The sequence below is a fragment of the Xiphophorus maculatus genome, chromosome 23 (genome assembly GCF_002775205.1).
Source record: "Xiphophorus maculatus strain JP 163 A chromosome 23, X_maculatus-5.0-male, whole genome shotgun sequence".
Taxonomy (NCBI): Eukaryota; Metazoa; Chordata; class Actinopteri; order Cyprinodontiformes; family Poeciliidae; genus Xiphophorus; species Xiphophorus maculatus.
In genome coordinates this window covers 16,008,651-16,026,491 of record NC_036465.1, presented here as the reverse complement: position 1 = coordinate 16,026,491, position 17,841 = coordinate 16,008,651, and the positions used below count along the sequence as shown (strand labels likewise).

The following is a 17,841-nucleotide window of genomic DNA, read 5'->3' as shown; positions in this document are numbered from 1 at the left end:
CAAGGCGGATAAAGGTTTTCATAACAAAACCATTTACTTCTAAACAAACAGTTTAAAAGTTAAATGAAATTTAAAGATGGTAAGAAGTTCTTGTAGTTCTTTGCTATTTTAATTACTTTCTTTTGAGAGCTTAATTATAGTTCCTTTGATCCAGTGAGGTCTTAAGCTATTTATGCTTAGAAAGGAAAGGAAAGGATTTCTACAAAAATCAGAGGTAATCTTCCTAAAGTAAGGCCACATTGCAGTATAGCGTTTGTTTTGCTACTCAAACTCTGAAATTTACTGCATTTACTGAAGAATAATCCTCAGTAAAAGAATCATCAACTGAACAGCTTATGCTCAGATAAGTGATTGTAGACTACATAATCTACCTTCTCGTGCAGATCCTGGTTGGTCCTGATCAAGTATTGCTTCTCCTCCACCCACTTTGAATCCTGCCATAACAACCAAGCACAACATCAGCAAGGAAGGACTTGGCAGCAGAGGGATTAAAATGTCCCCAGTGACTAAAGAACGAAGATGTCAGCAAACATCCCCAACAAAACCAAAACATTATGTTCAGTGCCATCGCAGATACATCTGACTGGCACATGCAGATGCAACAAAAAGACAGGAGCAGAGTATGAGTAACATCAGTTTATTGATCCAGGCAAAGAAAACCCACTCTTGTGAAAACAGAAAATAGAGCTACATCCAACAAGAGTTCACAGTAAGAGAGAAACGAAGGCAATCTGAGATGAAATATAGCAGAAAAGCAAATCGGAGGAACAGAGCTGCATCAAGCCACATTAGAACATGCAACATGCAGAAAAACAAGTATTTTGTTTTGGGTTTTTTTTACAATGAACTTTATTTAGACATCATGCTTATTTGTTTTTATGGTGCACCACTATATAGAATATCAAATAACTTTTTTTTAAATAACCTTTGCATTTTCTTCTATCATGATTGTTTCACAAACAATGCAAACTAGGACACTATGACACTGAGATCCTCATCAATTCAAAACCAATTCAAGTCAATTTACCACAAGCAGAGTGTGCAGTCACAAAGCTGAGAACATGCAGGAGGTGTTATCACAAGATTCTGCGGAACACCTGGTCAACATAACGCCATCCCAGCAGCAGAGCAGCCAAACAGACATGCAGGAGGGCCAGCAAGAGCAGGACCACTAGGCTCCTGTCCCCATCCCCCGTCTTTATTACCTGTCCACTCTCTGCCAGGGCCTTCTCCAGGTCTACAATCTTTGCCTGGCAGCTGCTGAGCTCCATCTGGAGCTGCTCACGTGTCTGTGGGAGAATAAGCAGAATTTAAAAGTTTTGTTTATATCCACAAATCAAAACAGTAAAGGAAAAAAAGCAGATACATACTCTGGCCTCCCTTTCAGCATCTAAAGTTCCCCCACTCTGCTCCTGCAAGAGAGCATAAGCTCGCTGCAGAGCCTGGTACTCTCTGGTGAGCTGACGGAAACGGAGCTCTGACTCCTCACGGGAAACAGTCTGTCAAAAAAATGAAAAGGGTCAAACATACACACTTAACAAATTTTAAATGTCTTTTTCTTGGAAGGCATTCACCAGTTATCAAGATGAGCCAAGGTTTAAAACTACTAAAACATTCGTTCAATATTTATGCTTTTAATCAGATGTCAGAAAAAGAGTAAGGTAACAATCCCCCAGATATTGCTGTGCACTGCTTGCTAATCAGCTGGGTGAAAAAATACTAATAGAAACTTACGAGGAATACAGATTCACCTGTTTGGTAATATTTATCATCTTGAAAAGCACAGAAACAATGCAAAAACATAAAGAGAAATATCTATTACTTTTATAAAGAGCCTTAAACTTCAGGCAGGATTCTCATCAGTTAAGCTAACAGATCAAATACTACTTCTCATTGCAAATGACCTGAATAACTAACTGACTTACTGTATATCAGCAAATTATAGCTTTAATACACCGTAAAGAAAGCTGAACAAGTTTCATGCACAAGTGTAATACCTTGTGAAATAAGGTATTACAGCAATAGGAATTTCTTTTGCTTTTGTGTTCTACACAAAAGCCTTTATGTAGGGCTTTTTTAAAATATCTAAAACCTATTTAGATTTTTGCATTAATACTGTGACACCATGAAACCGTGGTACTTTTATTAAGAATATACCATGAGAATCCCAAACCAAACCATTGCCAATATTTCATTCAGTTGTTATAATTGAAGAGTATAATACTTTGTTAAGGCAGACAAAGAATTACCTCTTCTAAATCTTCCTCAGGTGTGGCAGGTGTGCGGTCAGTCAGGTCAGTGTTAAAAGACGTAAGTGATGAGGTCTCAGAGTCTATTGATTCCTCATCAAATCCAAAATATGTCTCCACAACATGCCTCTGTGGGAAAAGTATGAGAGAGAATCTATATTGTGAATAAATCTCTCAAAACGTGTTATGTCTTTGTTAGTAACTTCTATCCATTTATTCATATTTTGTCCATTCAATACTATAATTTCTAGCAAATCAGACAAACTGAATCCTTATTTGCATAACTTCTGTTCTTACCATCATGTTTATAAGTCATCTCCTGGCAACCAGAAAAATAAAGGCAAACTAAGGCACAGAGACAAATGAAGGAGGAGAAGTAGAGGGTAAGAAGGATGTATTCTGTCATGATCCAAAACGACAGCACCAACACTAAATGGAAAACGAAATGTCCTCAGAAGTCATCTGTTATTTCCTGGACTACAGCAGCTACTCTAAATACTATCCAAGGCTTCAGTGATGTTCGGAAGATTAAATCTGCTTTTCTCACACTCCCACGCAAAATGGAAAAACAGACAATGGAGCTTCTGGCTACTGTCAAACCACTCCAAAAAAGCCAAAAGTCAGCAGCTGGGTTTTTCTCCCTCGCCTGGAGTATTAGGCATGTGTTCTATATTCCTAAAAATTTGCACAATGGTCCAAGTTTCTGTCTAAAAATCCAAGCGACTGTCTCCAACTCTTGTCTAGTGGTTCAAGCTAAAAACCTATCTGTGAGGAGAGATGGAGAAAATACAATGCAGCAGGAGACTCCTCCTCCCAGCAGCATCCGTGACTTTGAAATGTCCCTTGACAGATTAGTTCAAACAAGCCCAGTCATATGCACGCACGTCAAAGCAATTAAATTTTCCAACAGCTTCACCTAAATCAAAAAAAATTTCTACCTGGTTTCTCCTTTAAAAGAAAAACCTACTTGATTTCCTAAGCAGCAATAAATAAACAGAAACTGAAAAAGACTAAAATAATTTTTATTCAGCTGTGAAGATTATTCAAGCAGGAGTGTATCCTTATGTTGTTTCTATTGTCCCTGGAGCCTAATTAGTCAGAAACACACACCGAGTACTAACTGAAGAAATACTTAAGGATCTGTCAGCCACAGATAGGATAGTTGCTTAGTGACACAGTGTTGGCTTACGGTTGTGGTAAAGCAATATTAAAACATACTTTGGGCAGTTTGGTTGCTTTCCGTCGGTTTTTCTTGTTCATCACTAATCGGTCACGTTCCTGAAAAAAGAAAAACACCAAAGTTTGTCAAAATCTGACTCCAAACTCAGACAACACTGGATGTAAATCAAAGAATGGCCACTCATAAGTATACAATACATAATAAAAAAGTATTCATTAGATATTTCCCAAACTACAGGGCAGTGAAATAAAAATAGCTGTTTGACTTTTCATGCTGAAAGATACTTAAAGAACAGGAGAGCAACCTTTAAAAACAGAGACATTCACTGCTGATAGAGTAAAAACAAGTCACATTTCAGTCAGGGCACAAAACACTAACTGGTTTGGGAGTGCGGCCCATTACTCTCTAATATGGGTAAGTAGGTCAAATTGAATTAAAGCTAATGGATATGCACTGTACTTTTTACATGACGCATCTAAAAATATGGATGGAATGAATGCATCCGGATGGAGAATACATTAAAAGTACATCACACAAAGTTGTTACATGTGTACTTTATATATAAAAATAAAGAAATATATTGCTAAACCAGTTCATTTTAACCATATTAAATAAATGAAAGTCAGAAAAACATAACCTGTGTTAGTTCTTCAATAATGCCACGCTGCTCAGCAACCTGCAGCTTGAGAAACTCCACTTCCTGTTCCTCATGGGCGTGACTAAGGTCTGTCAAGGAACTTGGTCGCTTTAACTGAGGCTGAGTGGTTTGGTGCTGTGAGGGTGGCCGAGAGGAAGAAGCCTTTTCCTTCTGGGGACAGAATGAAGAGCCAAATCAGGTTTAATGCTGTTCCTTTAACTGCCACTAGAGGTCCTGTTTCCTACTGGACAAAAAGCTTTCTAATACCATTAATACAATCATACAGCTTATCCATGTGACGGCATTGCTTAGGGCTCACAATGGTATTTTACTGAGTGGCAGAAAAGAGCTCTGATAATGATCACAGACTGAATGAGGAACTCAAAAACAGAAAAGTGAGGCATGCTCCTGGGCATTAGCAGTGAAAAATGCACACAAATTGAGATTATGATGATAACATACATTAAACTCTGACTGATGATGTTAACAAACCCCCATAGCTGGCAGTATAACTACAATGCTTAGAGTAGTTTAGAGAAGTAGCCCATTTAATAATGGTTAAGTTTTATTTTTAGAGCAGCTGTTGTGGTTGTGAGAATCTGACTGTAGGCAGTGACAGATGCACTCCCAAAACAATTGATTAATTTTTTAAAACTTTGTTTTGTCACTTCTTTACTGTGCTCATAGTAATTATCTCAAAAAAGCATAATAAATCTGTCATAAAAATATAAAATAAAATATTTAAAGCATAATGTCTACAATATAGATCAGATATAAGAATTAAAGAGTAGAATATTGCATGCTTCACTCCACTGCATCCAAAGGTGTGTATTATACTTACTAATCCAAGCATTGGACAATGAAAACCTGTATAATGATGCACTCTACACACTGCTTTCGAGCTAATTAGAAGGTCGAGTGAAGTTCGGAGGTCTGTCGATGCTAACTCTGCAGAAAGCCACAGACCTCTGTGGACTCTGCTGACCGCTGTGATTTTATTTAGCTTAGAACTTCATGATTGAGTTGTTGTTATTTCCAACACTTCCACTTTGTTGTAACACTGCTTACAGTCGACTGAAATATTTAGTAGTAAGTTTCCCAAATGGGTTTACTACACAGTTGGCATCCTGTCCCAGAACAATACTGGAATCCACTAAGCTCCTGAGAGCACCTGCCTTTTCACTAATGTTCATGAAAGCAGTTTGCATGAATAGGTGCTGGATTTTCTGGACATGAGGCAATGGAAGTGACCAGAACACCTAAATTCAATGATTTGGACCTTCAACTAGAAAGAGGAAAAGTGAGAAAATTCAGACAGTGTCAACTCACCATTTCTGCATTCTCTCGACTCAAGTTCTTGAGTTTCTCCTCCATTCGCTGTAGCGTTTGTAAGAGGTCATCGTTCTTCTTGGACAGCCGTTTATTCTTCTCAAACATGGGCTTCATTTGGCTCTCTGCCTCTCGCACCCGCTTCAGCTGAACAGAGGAAGGAAACAGGGTGGGGAAACGGTAATCTTAAGTCTTGACCTCTGCTGACTCAGAATTCCAACATGTTCAGGAGGGCTAAAAATAAAGTTAAATGTTTTAATACATATTTCAAAAATCACACTTTTGCTTACACATTCTTATGCATGTATATTTATGGACCTTATCAAAACAATATGTATAAAGAAAATGTTTCCTTTGATCGTATATACAACTGCAAGGGTGTCTCTCACTAGTTCATTCCTCTCATCTGCCAGAAGTGCATTTCTGTCCTCCAGCTTCCTAATGACTGAGTGGAGCTCTGCAATCTTCAGCTGGAATCTCCTCATGTCCCGCTCGTCCACCTCCTGTTGGGCAGGAGGGTGAGGGGAGAAAAAGGAAGACAACAACTGAAAAAGGGGACACATGCAGGCCAGCAGATAATGGAGGTGGACAGGAAGGAGGATAGGATGAAAGATGAGTTGACATTTTAACAGTGTGAATGTAAATGTGTGAGAAAACAGTCAACATGTTTTAACTGTGGATTAACTTTGAACGGTGGGACAACTCTGTCAATACGTAAAGACACTTTGCAGCTACATGATACAAACATCCCTTAAACATTTACATTACAGATGTGCTGACTCCTATAATGTACTGAAAGAAGGTAATATAATGACCAATAAGGGTTTAAAATGTTTAGTGATTCAATGGTTCTTCCTAACAATGCTGACAATGCTTGTGCACGTGTATGGTTTCAGCTGTGTGTCTGTGCAGTCCTACCTGGTTATTAAGCAGGTCTGGATTTTCTCCCAGGCCAGGCACCACCTCTCGCTTGGGGCTGCCGTGGTTGTACTTCTCAGCCTCTCGTACCTGTCCCAGTTGTTCATCCAGGGCTTCCTTTTGAAGCTGGAGCTTCTGGGCATAGCCAGCCTGCAGCCCCAACTCCCTCTCCAGAGTACACACCACCCGGTCCTTTGCCTTTAACTCATCCATCTATGAAAAGCATTGAACAGGGACAGAAAACACTTAGAAAGTGAATCAAAAAAACACTTTGCTTCAGAAAGTTTTGTTTAGGACTCAATAATGATTTTGTTTTTTTTTTCTTTTTATATTTTGGCACTATTGGCCATTTCTAAACAGTAGTTCAATAAAAGCACCCGCTCTACTAACTGATCCACCCAGACCACCTTACATTTTCTTTTACATAAAGGAATAACTAACTTTAACATAAACTGCACACTGACCATTCTAAACACAAGTAGCAAAATAAGAGACCATAAATTATTTTGCTTTAGCTTTGACTAATTTTAGAGCCTTGTTTGTGTCTGGCATTGTGAACTATCTGACTTCCCTCCGTATTTTGTTCTTTAACACCAGTGTTTCCTGTGTTCATCTGACAATGAGTCATTCTGCTTTCCTTTAGTGTTGCTCAAACATTCCTATATTAACAATGATGACTGTTATAATAGTCCTGCAACATTTAGGGTTGTTAATGAGTAACTGACACAGGTGTGCAGGCTTCTGTTCTTGGAGATAAGGACAGGATGGTGAATATAAACTCACAGCAGACAATTGGTCTCCAACCTTCACACAACATTCAAAAGATAAGCTCTAAGCTGGGACTAAACTTCATCAGCAGAACAGGTCAGTTTGAGACGACTCTCAATGATATTCAAATATACTCAGGATATGGTTGGACAATAAAAGTGCAGATACTACATATTATGAGTGTTACAACTACAGGAATCAGGATATAAGTATTGATGCTAGAGTTTTTGGCTTTATTTTAATCATATGGCTGTTTAATACTCTTTTATTCATAGCACAGTATCTAATTCTCATAAATTATAGTTTTGATGATATAGCTTTCAGTAAATAACTGGAAATTAATGGTATAATCCTTTAAGAATTAGGAATGATAGATTTGCTTTTTACATTTCAAAACAAAATGTCATTTATGACAAAGTTTTTTAAACAAAAATATGGAAAATTGGTTTAAACTTCACAATCTTTGCTGCAGAGCATTTGTAGGAGAACATTTGTCCTACAAATGTTATAATTTGTAGGAATGATAACATGGATTCCTTAGTGTAACAGTAAGTGTAGATAGCCATACGATTGGTTATTTTTTATTGTGAAAAAAGTTTATATGTTCTTGTTTTGTCTCCAGGTTCCTCCCTAAGTTCAAACACATGCAGCTTAGCTTAACTGTTATTTCCCAAAGAGCAAACATGTCCATGTAAACATGAATGGTAATCTGGCTCTTCAGGCTCTAAGATCCCATACGGCGCCTAAGGTCATAGCTAATGTGAAGTAAAATAACAAGGACATTTACTGTTAATTATTTAAACTGTTTCTAATTTTGGATTTTGCTAGAAATTTTCTGAATATTTACATAACTTGGACTCTCTGAGTCTATATGTTATTCCTCTTTAACACAGTCTTACCAGCCTGCGAATGTCTTTCTCGCAATCCCGCTTAATGCGATGAACTTCATCCTGGTGTTGTTGGTAAGCTGTGCGTAGATCAGCTGCTTTAGCTTTATCAGCTTGCAGAGCATTTGCCAACGCCTCCTCAGCCTGCTTCCTGGCTGTTTTTTGCTCCTGAATCTAAAACATAAAGACCCGCACACATAAATTAATATAAAAAAAAATGTAAAGTATAAACAACCCAGACAGAGGTTCATATATTTATAAATACTTGTCATCCCATTAAAATGCTGTAATGGTTAATGCTGTTTGTCTAGAAAACACAAAGTAAAACAATAACTTGGCATACTTTCCAACTTGCTTCCTGTTTTTCACCAACAAATTTACAAAAGGTGTCTGAAGTATCACAGGAATGTTGACACACCCGCACACATTCACACATTTATTCCCAGTACATGTAGCTTAATAATTACTTAAATAAACAGAGCCAACAAAGCTACACAAAATCTGTTGGGCATTTATGATTTCAAAAACCACAGAGAATGAACAAATAATGAAAACTCTGGAAAACTAATAATTTGTATCCCCACATTAGACCTGCGCAAGGTATTTATGGCACATAAAAAATATGATATCCATGTGCATGAGAGTTGCGTATCAGTTTAAGTATATTAGTTAAATATATTGACAAATTATTAGGAAAAATGATAAAAATCTGCAGTAAAATTGGATATGTTGTACAGACTTTACATAGCACCGTGTTCCTAATAATTGTGGTCCTGATTCCCATTTAGTCAAATTCTTTCAATAGAACAAATTTTCATCTCTGACCATAACATAACTCTTGCTTATTGGAGTCATACTGAATTACAACAGGCAATGAGTAGATTATAGAAACTTAAAAGCGGGCACTTAACATCGCAAAAGTGTTGAAGAATTGACTGGTGGTCAGTACAAAAACACCAAAACCAAAGAAATACAAACTGTGAAGAAAAATGAAAATATAAAGTTCTCTATCAGAGACACATGAATGAACCCACCTCCTGCTGAAGCTTTAGCCTCTCCCCATCAAAAGCTCTCCTAGCCTCCTCCCGAGCTTCTCCTAGAAGGGCGTTTTTAAGCTTGTCAGCTGCTCCATCTCTCAGTGCGTTTACAAGTCCCTGCAGCCTCTGCACCTCTGTGTCCCGGATCTTGATCGCCCGGGTTAGCTCAGCTTCATGCTGCCGCCCTAGAGCCTCGCGAGCAGACGATATTTCGCGTAGTTTTTCTTCGTGGAGTTTGGCACGCAGGTCAGTGAGTGCTACAGCATGTTTGTGTTGTTCAAGCTCCCGGGCCTGTCGCTGTTCCTGCAGACGCTCTCGGAGCTTACACACCTGTGAGAAAGTGGACACCAAAAACAATACTATTGCCGCCCAAACATCAAAACTGTTCAATTGCCATAATGTTTACTAATCTGTAAAGTGAAAGCCTGCCTTAAACATGTCTGCTGTAAGTGTGAAATCCATCTATGGAAAATAAGCATGTATATGTATTTAGTTGTTTTTCATCTATAATTAAACAACATAGTTTTCACTTGTGCCAAACGCCCTGAGCAAACAAAAGTCATGTGAGGTTACAGACATTGTCCAAATAAAACAATGAAGGATAAAAACAGATCATGAAGGGAGTGTGCATGTCAGCAGGAGGATATAGTTACATAGAAGCAGTCCTTCCTCCTGGGAGAGATCCTGCAAGTGAAAGACATCTTTCCTTTGGAACTTTCTTTTGTTATTGTTAGCAGAACTTGATATTGAAAACCAGGTTGGTCATAAACAAAGCTGTAAATATGTGCTGAGGATTTTCAGGGGCTTCAATGAATTCAGATTCAATGTAGAGGATTTTTGGTTTACCTGAACATCACTGATTATCAAACTACTCATTACAATGAGTTTATGAAAGGGAAGAAAAATATGCCATTAATAGCCTAAGAGAATGAGATTTTTAACAGAAAGTATTAGGGTGTTCAGTTATGCCAGTTGAATCTAGTTTAGTTGGCTGATTAAGTGATATTTCTGCAGGTTAAACATAGATGACAAAAAAACCCTGAAATAAATAACTTGCCAATCATCACTTGACAATATGCTTCAGATTGTTGTGTTTAAAAACAGGCTTCTGCATCCAGAAATTTCTGGAAAGGATTTTTATAAAGAATTTAACTTCTATACTTCTGTGTATATATATTGCTTTAAGCAAATCTAATCTTATAATTACCCCTTTCGACAAAAATGTTTTTTATCTGCCCAGTACACTATCAAACCCTGAATGGAAATGTGCTGCCTCAGTGCATGTCCTTCATGGCACAACCCTGACTCATCTGTGGACAATGTGCTCTTGTTAGGGTTAAGGAGGAAAAGCCTTCACTAGCAGAGCCACTAAAAGCTTTACTGGCATTGTGGTTTACAATAATTATACTGCTGGCTTTACTAAGAGTTAAAGCACAATTTTCATGAGAATCAATAAAAAAAAGAAATTGTGCTATATAAGGATAGAAGGAAGCCATGCAATTATTCTTTCCAGAGCTTCTTTTCCAGCTTTACTGTGTCTATCACAAATTTTGATATATTTATAACAATGAATGTCATAATAACATTAAGGTTATAATGATTTTGGTAATAGTATAATTTTACAGTAAACAGACAATTACTGTTTACTGGAAGCACTATGGAAGTGATAATTAAAAATCAGTTTGCTTCCTGCCACAGATTTAACTTACAAAGATAGTTATTTTCTACAGGGTTGATATCAGGCTATTACAGAAGCATGATGTTAGTCTGCTTTATCCATTCCAAAACCAGTTTGGGTGTATGTTTGTGATCATTATTAAGTTGGAACATCCAAATGTGCAGAGATGAAGAAATTGGAGGATTTCAAGGTCATAACTCATTATATAATTCACTTTGTGCAAAACACCAGTTTGATAGTTGGTTTGGTGTTCTTAGAACTAGAAGTCTCCTTAACTATCAGACCAAAAGGGTTTATTTATTATTGGGGGCGATTCAAAGTGTAAAAATTAAACAAATCTGTTATCTGTCGGCCTCCATTTTGTAACTACGCCTGACGTCAAATGCAGCTGGTACTAGAACATATGCATGAGCAGAAAGCACCACAACAAAGAGGAAACTACAATAATGAAAGGAGACAGTCAACTGGCCTGGTCTTTGTTGAAGGCAAAAATTGTGTTTTTTTATCGAATGTGCTGGAGGACCAAGCTTGGCATGAGCGTCACTGTGTGTAAGGTTTGCAGAATGAAGATCAAGCATTTTACTAATGTAAAATGGGCAGACCCGCAAATGTGCAGAGTCAAGCTACAGTGGAGCCAAAGGTAAGCAATACCCTCCTGTATGTTTTTAACTGAGATAACTGTGCCACAGCTTTACCAAGAGACTAAAGGTTGCCAGTGCCTTTACCTAATGGACAATAGTGGCACTAATGTGATCCAACTTGTAACAATTCCATCTTACCATGGATTAAAACTTTATAAATGTGAAAAAGACACTAATGCCATTCTGTCTTGTAAAGCAGACTGGAGTAGATCATGAGGAACCTTTGCATACCGATAGGTTGAAGCAGAAATTATTGTGAATTGTTTTTAATCAAATCTGAATCAAATTATGATCATAAAAATCTGAATTGAATAGTGACATAGTAATAGACTCCCATTCCTAATTATTATTATTAATTATTATTGTAGGCCTTCTCCATTTTTTCTCCTCACCTTGCCCCGCTCCTGCTGCAGCTCGATCTGAATGTCCATCAGTTTGCTCCTAAGTTCCTCATTAGTGGCCTGCGGTGAATCAGCCATCACCTCTGATTTCTCCGGCTTCCTTCCCTTTTTAGAGGGTTGAGCCGATGGGGGTGTGGTTGATGACATAGCACTCCAGCTGCCCCGTCAGGACAGACATAAGTGTGCACCAGGTGGCGAAATGGAGGAAAGTGTCAGTCACTGCTCCTCCTCCCTGTAAGTCCTTGCATCTTCATCTCCACATCACCGTCTACATCGTGACCAGGAGCTGTTGGAACTTTCTGTTTAAGAGAGAAAAATACAAGCAGAAAGACAGAGAAAAAGTACTGAGTCAGTATTAAAAACTGGGTTACACAAAACTATCCCACACAACACTCTGGGCCCGAGCCACATGACACACCACCACCTTGGAAAACAGACTATTTTGGGAACATTTACTCTCTCCCCAGTCACAGGTTTCACGTTTTTTTACATAAGGGTCATTTATCATCAGTCTGTTGCACTCCCTAGAGTGCACTTACAGGCTACATAGTGCATGAAAATGTGTCTGTTGAGGCATTGCAATCCCTTGTCAGTAGAATCTCACTAGAATCTTCTATGAACAAAGAAACTAGCACAATAAACAAAAATGTTTTCTACAGACATCCCATGATCTGCATCACTAGCTGCATCACAAATATATTCTTTATCAGAATAAACTTGTCTTAGCCTTACAGCAAATGGTGATTACAGATTTTTGGCTACATCCCCAGCTAGAGCAGAGATATTGGATCGACTTCAATCCACCAATTTTCATGTTGGGACCTTTCAGTTGATTGGTGGCAGAAAGAACATGTAAATTACAAAGGGTTTACTAAAAAACTAAACCCTTTTTAGTTTTTTTCGCTAAAAAGGGTTTTTTAACAGTCTGCTATAATGGCGCCCTGAGTAAATTTGCTTCATTTCAGCTTGACATCTTGGTTCCATTCATTCTTCTTCCATATCCATCTCATGTGGTCTTGCAGTGGCTACATAACATAGTGAGCACCGACATTGCAAAGTGAAACTGTCAAAATGTTGCATCAAAGGAAGTGCAATGTTATGAAAGACAAACTGACAAAAACATTGCAGGCAACAGTGCTCATTGTCAACAATGTATCTGCCTGAGTCAGGCCTGGAAATGATTTAAATTTATTATTAAAATTATTTCATAACAGAAAATATTAATTAGAACCACAGGTTTGTCAAAACACCCTTGCTATTATTGCCAAACTGAAAATTGCCATCTTGGGAGCATGTGGTTACATAGCAACTTTCATTTACTTCATTTTCATTTACTCAATTTTATTTGAAGTAGGCAAAACACAGAACCAGGATAAATATTACGTTACTGATTTCAGAATAAGGTACAGTGTATATCAGAAGCACTGCAACAACTCTTCTTTAGGGTTCTGTGTCAGTACGTTGAAAGAAAGAAATAAAAAAAAATCTTTTGCAGTAAATATCCTAAAAAGAAAATATTTACAAAAGACCTACTCCATATATTTCCTTAATTTATTTTGATTATGTGTACTATAGATAAACACAGTAATGTAATAATCAGACTAAAAAGAAAACATATTTGCTCCAGATCAGCTATGTAATAAATTATTCTTTCATGAGTAATGTCCTGATAAAGCTTTAAGAATATGATATAACATTCCCTTTTTTAACCAGCTGAATTCAGAAGCTTCCTACTGACATCCAATCCTCCACTGAATCCTCCATTGAATCCATTAGAACACTATAAGATTCATCTCCACCTCTCGCTTTCCCACCATAATGAGCTCTCAGAAACCATGACATCAACTTGACTAAGAACGCAAACAAAATGATTGCTGATATTTTTAGAAGGAAATAAATGAATTTTGAAAATATTTACCTATTTTTGCCTTTGTCTGAACTGGAAAAAAGTAACATAGGCACATAAGCTTAAGCAAATACAGAGGGATTTAAATTAATAATTACTTATCCACCTTGTTTCCAGCTCAGGGCATCCATTTCTCTTGCACAGTTTGTCATACATGTGTTGCTGCATTAACACAAATCAGTTGAGCCGAAAGTGGGCAGCTCCAACATCGTCTGTAACCCAGTAACCCTCGAGTCTTTCTGCTGACTTATTTAATAAATAATGTAACAAGGAGAGAGCTGAAGCATTTAGACTCGAGACGCTTCTGTCTATTTCGACACACATTTGCCAAGCTGCCTTACAACATACACAGATGGCAGAAATTGTTACCAAGGCAACTCTTGCTCTCAAAAACTCTCATTTTCTCCAAAGCAAAGGATGATGGGAAGGAGAAATCTATTGATGGTTAAAAAACTGCTTGGAGGTTGTACATAAGAAATATCCCTACATAAATACATGATTTGCGTTTCATCTTTCAGTCGATCTCGGCTGAGGGAGGTGAATTGATTGCAGTGAGCATGGAAGCTGAATTTATGCAAGCCACTCACATGAGATAAAAGGAAAAGATAGAAGAATGATAGAATCAAAGACATCCTAAGGTTCATCTCTAAGAGAAACAGAGAACATAAAAATTTAAAGGAAAATAGACACATCCCTCAACCAACCTTACCCATCTTCCTCTCTGTCCTCCTATTTCATCCAAGCTTGCTGCATCACTCCGACCCGCTTTACTAGCATGCCGAAATTACGGATCTCACGCTGATTCACAAACATGGATAGAGAAATCATTCACACAGAGAGAGCAGTGGCACAAACATGCTTTCTCTCAGCCTTTAACTGACCAACCAGGGACAAACACAGCTGACACACATTCTCACTGGCACCAAAAGCTCTCACTGTTGATTCACGTTAAGAACAAATGCTGTATTTACAGCAGAACTAAACTGAATAGCAATCACATGCAAAAGGAATATGATTGTACATGTGAGTATTGTGTATAAGCATGCCACCATTTCTGACATGTCGATGCTTGCCTGTGTCATTGGGAAAGACCTGGTGCACCCAGGAAGAAATGGCTGTGGGGCGTAACGGATCAAGTGTAAATTTAAATCCTACTCGCATCTAGATGAAAGTCTTCTTCACAAGCCAAATGCATATTAAACACTTCTCCATGCTTTCTTTCTGTTTAAATTTTTGTGAACTGAAGTGTCCAGACTCACACATGCAGCTATAACAGGTGTCACTTTCCTCATCTTCAACACTGTAATGTCATCTTTAGCTGTTAAAGTTTTAGAGAAGTTTGGATTCAAGTCTATGGCAGTCACAGAGAAACATATTTCTATTTTTTTGCTGTACATATTAATAAACTGGCAAAAACTAGTCAACTTTTCCTAGAACTGAAGTGTGTGTAGAATGAGTACATATTAACAGATGTATAACAAAGTGTTGCTAAAAAAATATTGTTTTTGCTTTGTTGTCACACATAAATGTTTCAAAGACATTTTAACATCAAAGATAGTCCAGTATTTCTAATGTAACCCTATGTGAAAATCTAATCAGTTCCCTTGTTAAATAATCAATTAAGTGTAATTAACCACATTTTCTGGATCTATTTCACCAGAAACACTCAGACCTGATTTCTGCCAAGAATTATTGAAATAGAACTTGTCTGACAACATGAAGTAGGCCAAAAGATCTGAAAAAGAAACACATAACACCCTGCTTTAAAAAAAAAAAAAAAAAAAAAGGAACAGATAAAAAATTGCTGACATTTGTCATTCCGGAAAAGATAAGAAAGTCGCTATGAAGGTTTTGGGACTTAAGTAAAACGACAGTGAGAGCTTTTATCTACAAATGGAGAGCAGATGGAACAGTGCTGAACATTGCCAGAAGCGTTGGTCTAATAAAATTACAACGAGCACATCAACGACTCATCCAGGAAGCCACAAAAGGACCCGGTAAAATATCTAAAGTTCTGCCGGGTTCACTTCTTTCAGTAAAGCTCAGTATTCATGATTGAAATATCATGGGTGAGTTCCATGACAAAATCCAGAACCCAAAGGCCATCTCATATTTGACAAAAAAAAAAGAAAACATCTGGATGACTTTTTATACAATCTTCTGTGGAAAGCTAACATCATGTAAAGCTAACAGAATATCAGAAAACTAACATCAGCCAAACATGGCGGTAGTGTGATGGCTATAACTGATGCAACCAAGACTTCTGCTCTCTACCAGAAAAACTTGAAGAAGTCAGGCCTTTCTTTGGTGACCTTAAGCTGAAACTTTAGGTTACTTTCGTAACCCCGGTTCTCTGAGTAGCATGAGTGAGTGTCTCACTATGGGAACGCCCTGGGCGTGACCTCATCAGAAGCTCCAATTACACTCCACCAGCCCTGATTGGCTGGGGATAAGTCTGTCAGTGCCAGGGAGAGGGGGCATGTCCCACCCCCCTACCTATATATAGGACTGGCCCTGCACAGACAGATCATTCAAAAAACTCACACCCTCTTCCTCGCTACAAATGAGCAAGGAGGGTGGCTAGGTGAGACACTCACTCATGCTACTCAGAGAACCGGGGTTACTAAAGTAACCTAAAGTTCTCTTTCATAGCATTCGTTTCGTGTCTCACTATGGGAAAATCCTGACTCCCGGATTGCGATGCAGACCCAAGACCGACTGCTGACAATATGAGTCATTGATGGGTGCTTGGTGGCACTGATGCCAAGCTGAGCACTGAATGAGCCAGCGGTTGAGCTGTGACATCAAGCTTATAAAACCGAGCAAATGTATGGGGAGAAGCCCAGCTAGCTGCGGCACAGATCTCCTGGATGGAAACTCCTCTAAAAAGGGCCCATGAGGTGGTCACCCCTCGTGTAGAGTGGGCACGAAGGCCCTCAGGCGGCTGCTGTCCCTTAGAGGTGTAAGCTAAAGCAATTGCAGCAACTATCCAATGTGAAAGTCGCTGTTTTGATACAGGTTTACCAAGGTGACCTTTCGCCCAAGAAACAAACAGCTGGTCACTTTTCCTCAATATTTTGGTCCTATCCATATAAGTGTGCAGGGCCCGAACTGGACAGAGTCCATGAAGACGCTCCTGCATCGCTGAGGAAAAAGGTGGGGGGCTAAAAGACACCAAGTCTATTGCCGAACATGACCCCAACACCTTGGGCAAAAAGGCAGGATTAGGAATTAAGGTCACCCTTCTATTCCCTGCAGAGAATTTGATACAAGCTGGGTTCACTGAAAAAGCATGGAGCTCACCCACCCGCTTAGCCGAAGTAAGTGCCAGTAAAAGCGCTGTCTTCAGAGTAACAAATCTCAAATCCACCTGTCCCAGGGGCTCAAATGGAGCATCCATCAGAGCATCCAGAACCAGAGGAAGGTCCCACGATGGGGCAAGGGGTTTAGAGACAGGAAGCCGACGACGAACTCCCTTCATAAACTGGCAAACCAAGGGGTGCTGTCCCACGGTTTTCCCACCAAAACCAACATGGCAAGCTGAGATTGCTGCCAAGTACACTTTTATGGTGGAAAAAGCCTTACCCTTATCCAGCAGGTCCTGCAGGAAAGTCAAAATGGTAACTACAGAGCACTGAATGGATATTTCCTGTGCTTCTGCACACCATTTTTCAAATATGGCCCATTTGCAGTCATACAGAGACCTGGTGGTGGGGGCCCTTGCACTTTGGATTGTCTCAATAACATTGTGTGGGAGGCCTACAGAGTGTAAATTTAACCACTCACAGGCCAGGCCCATAGTGCCAGCCTTTCTGGGTGGGGGTGGAGGATTTCCCCCCCCGCCTGAGACAGCAGGTCCCGGCGCAGAGGTAGAGGCCATGGTTCTCCCTGGAGAAGCTGGATTATCTCTGCCAACCAGTGCTTCGATGGCCAGTGAGGTGCAATGAGAATCATTGACAAGCCTTCGGCTCGAACTCTGGCTATCGTCGGCAAAATGAGGGCTACAGGTGGGAATGCATACAGGAGAGCTCGAGGCCACTGGTGGGAGAGAGCATCCACCCCCAAAGGTGCTTCCCGGTCGTGAAGGGAGAAAAACAGAGGACACTGTGTGTTTTCCCGAGACGCAAACAGGTCTATTGAGGCCTGCCCGTAACGCAGCCAGATCATCCTGACTACCTCGGGGTGAAGTCTCCATTCTGCATACAGAGGG

The 17,841-nt window shown here is 39.1% G+C and overlaps 1 protein-coding gene across 6 annotated transcripts in view; it reads right to left on the bottom strand.

The window, feature by feature from the left end:
* LOC102237979 (janus kinase and microtubule-interacting protein 1) overlaps positions 1 to 17,841 on the bottom strand; it is a 45,618-nt gene that overhangs the window by 19,063 nt on the left and 8,714 nt on the right. For 3 of the 6 annotated variants that reach the window (XM_023328483.1, XM_023328485.1, XM_023328488.1), the window contains exons 2-13: positions 11,717 to 12,024; positions 9,003 to 9,335; positions 7,981 to 8,142; positions 6,314 to 6,526; positions 5,785 to 5,898; positions 5,396 to 5,542; positions 4,067 to 4,237; positions 3,468 to 3,527; positions 2,250 to 2,378; positions 1,371 to 1,499; positions 1,206 to 1,289; positions 372 to 434 (exon numbers count right to left, since the gene is read on the bottom strand). In XM_023328483.1, coding sequence (XP_023184251.1) covers positions 372 to 434; positions 1,206 to 1,289; positions 1,371 to 1,499; positions 2,250 to 2,378; positions 3,468 to 3,527; positions 4,067 to 4,237; positions 5,396 to 5,542; positions 5,785 to 5,898; positions 6,314 to 6,526; positions 7,981 to 8,142; positions 9,003 to 9,335; positions 11,717 to 11,872 — 1,761 coding nt within the window. In that variant the 5' untranslated portion in view covers positions 11,873 to 12,024. Of the gene's footprint in view, positions 1 to 371; positions 435 to 1,205; positions 1,290 to 1,370; positions 1,500 to 2,249; positions 2,379 to 3,467; positions 3,528 to 4,066; positions 4,238 to 5,395; positions 5,543 to 5,784; positions 5,899 to 6,313; positions 6,527 to 7,980; positions 8,143 to 9,002; positions 9,336 to 11,716; positions 12,025 to 13,737; positions 13,826 to 14,335; positions 14,437 to 17,841 lie in introns of those variants that run through there. The other 3 variants (XM_023328484.1, XM_023328487.1, XM_023328486.1) reach the window with 3 other exon arrangements.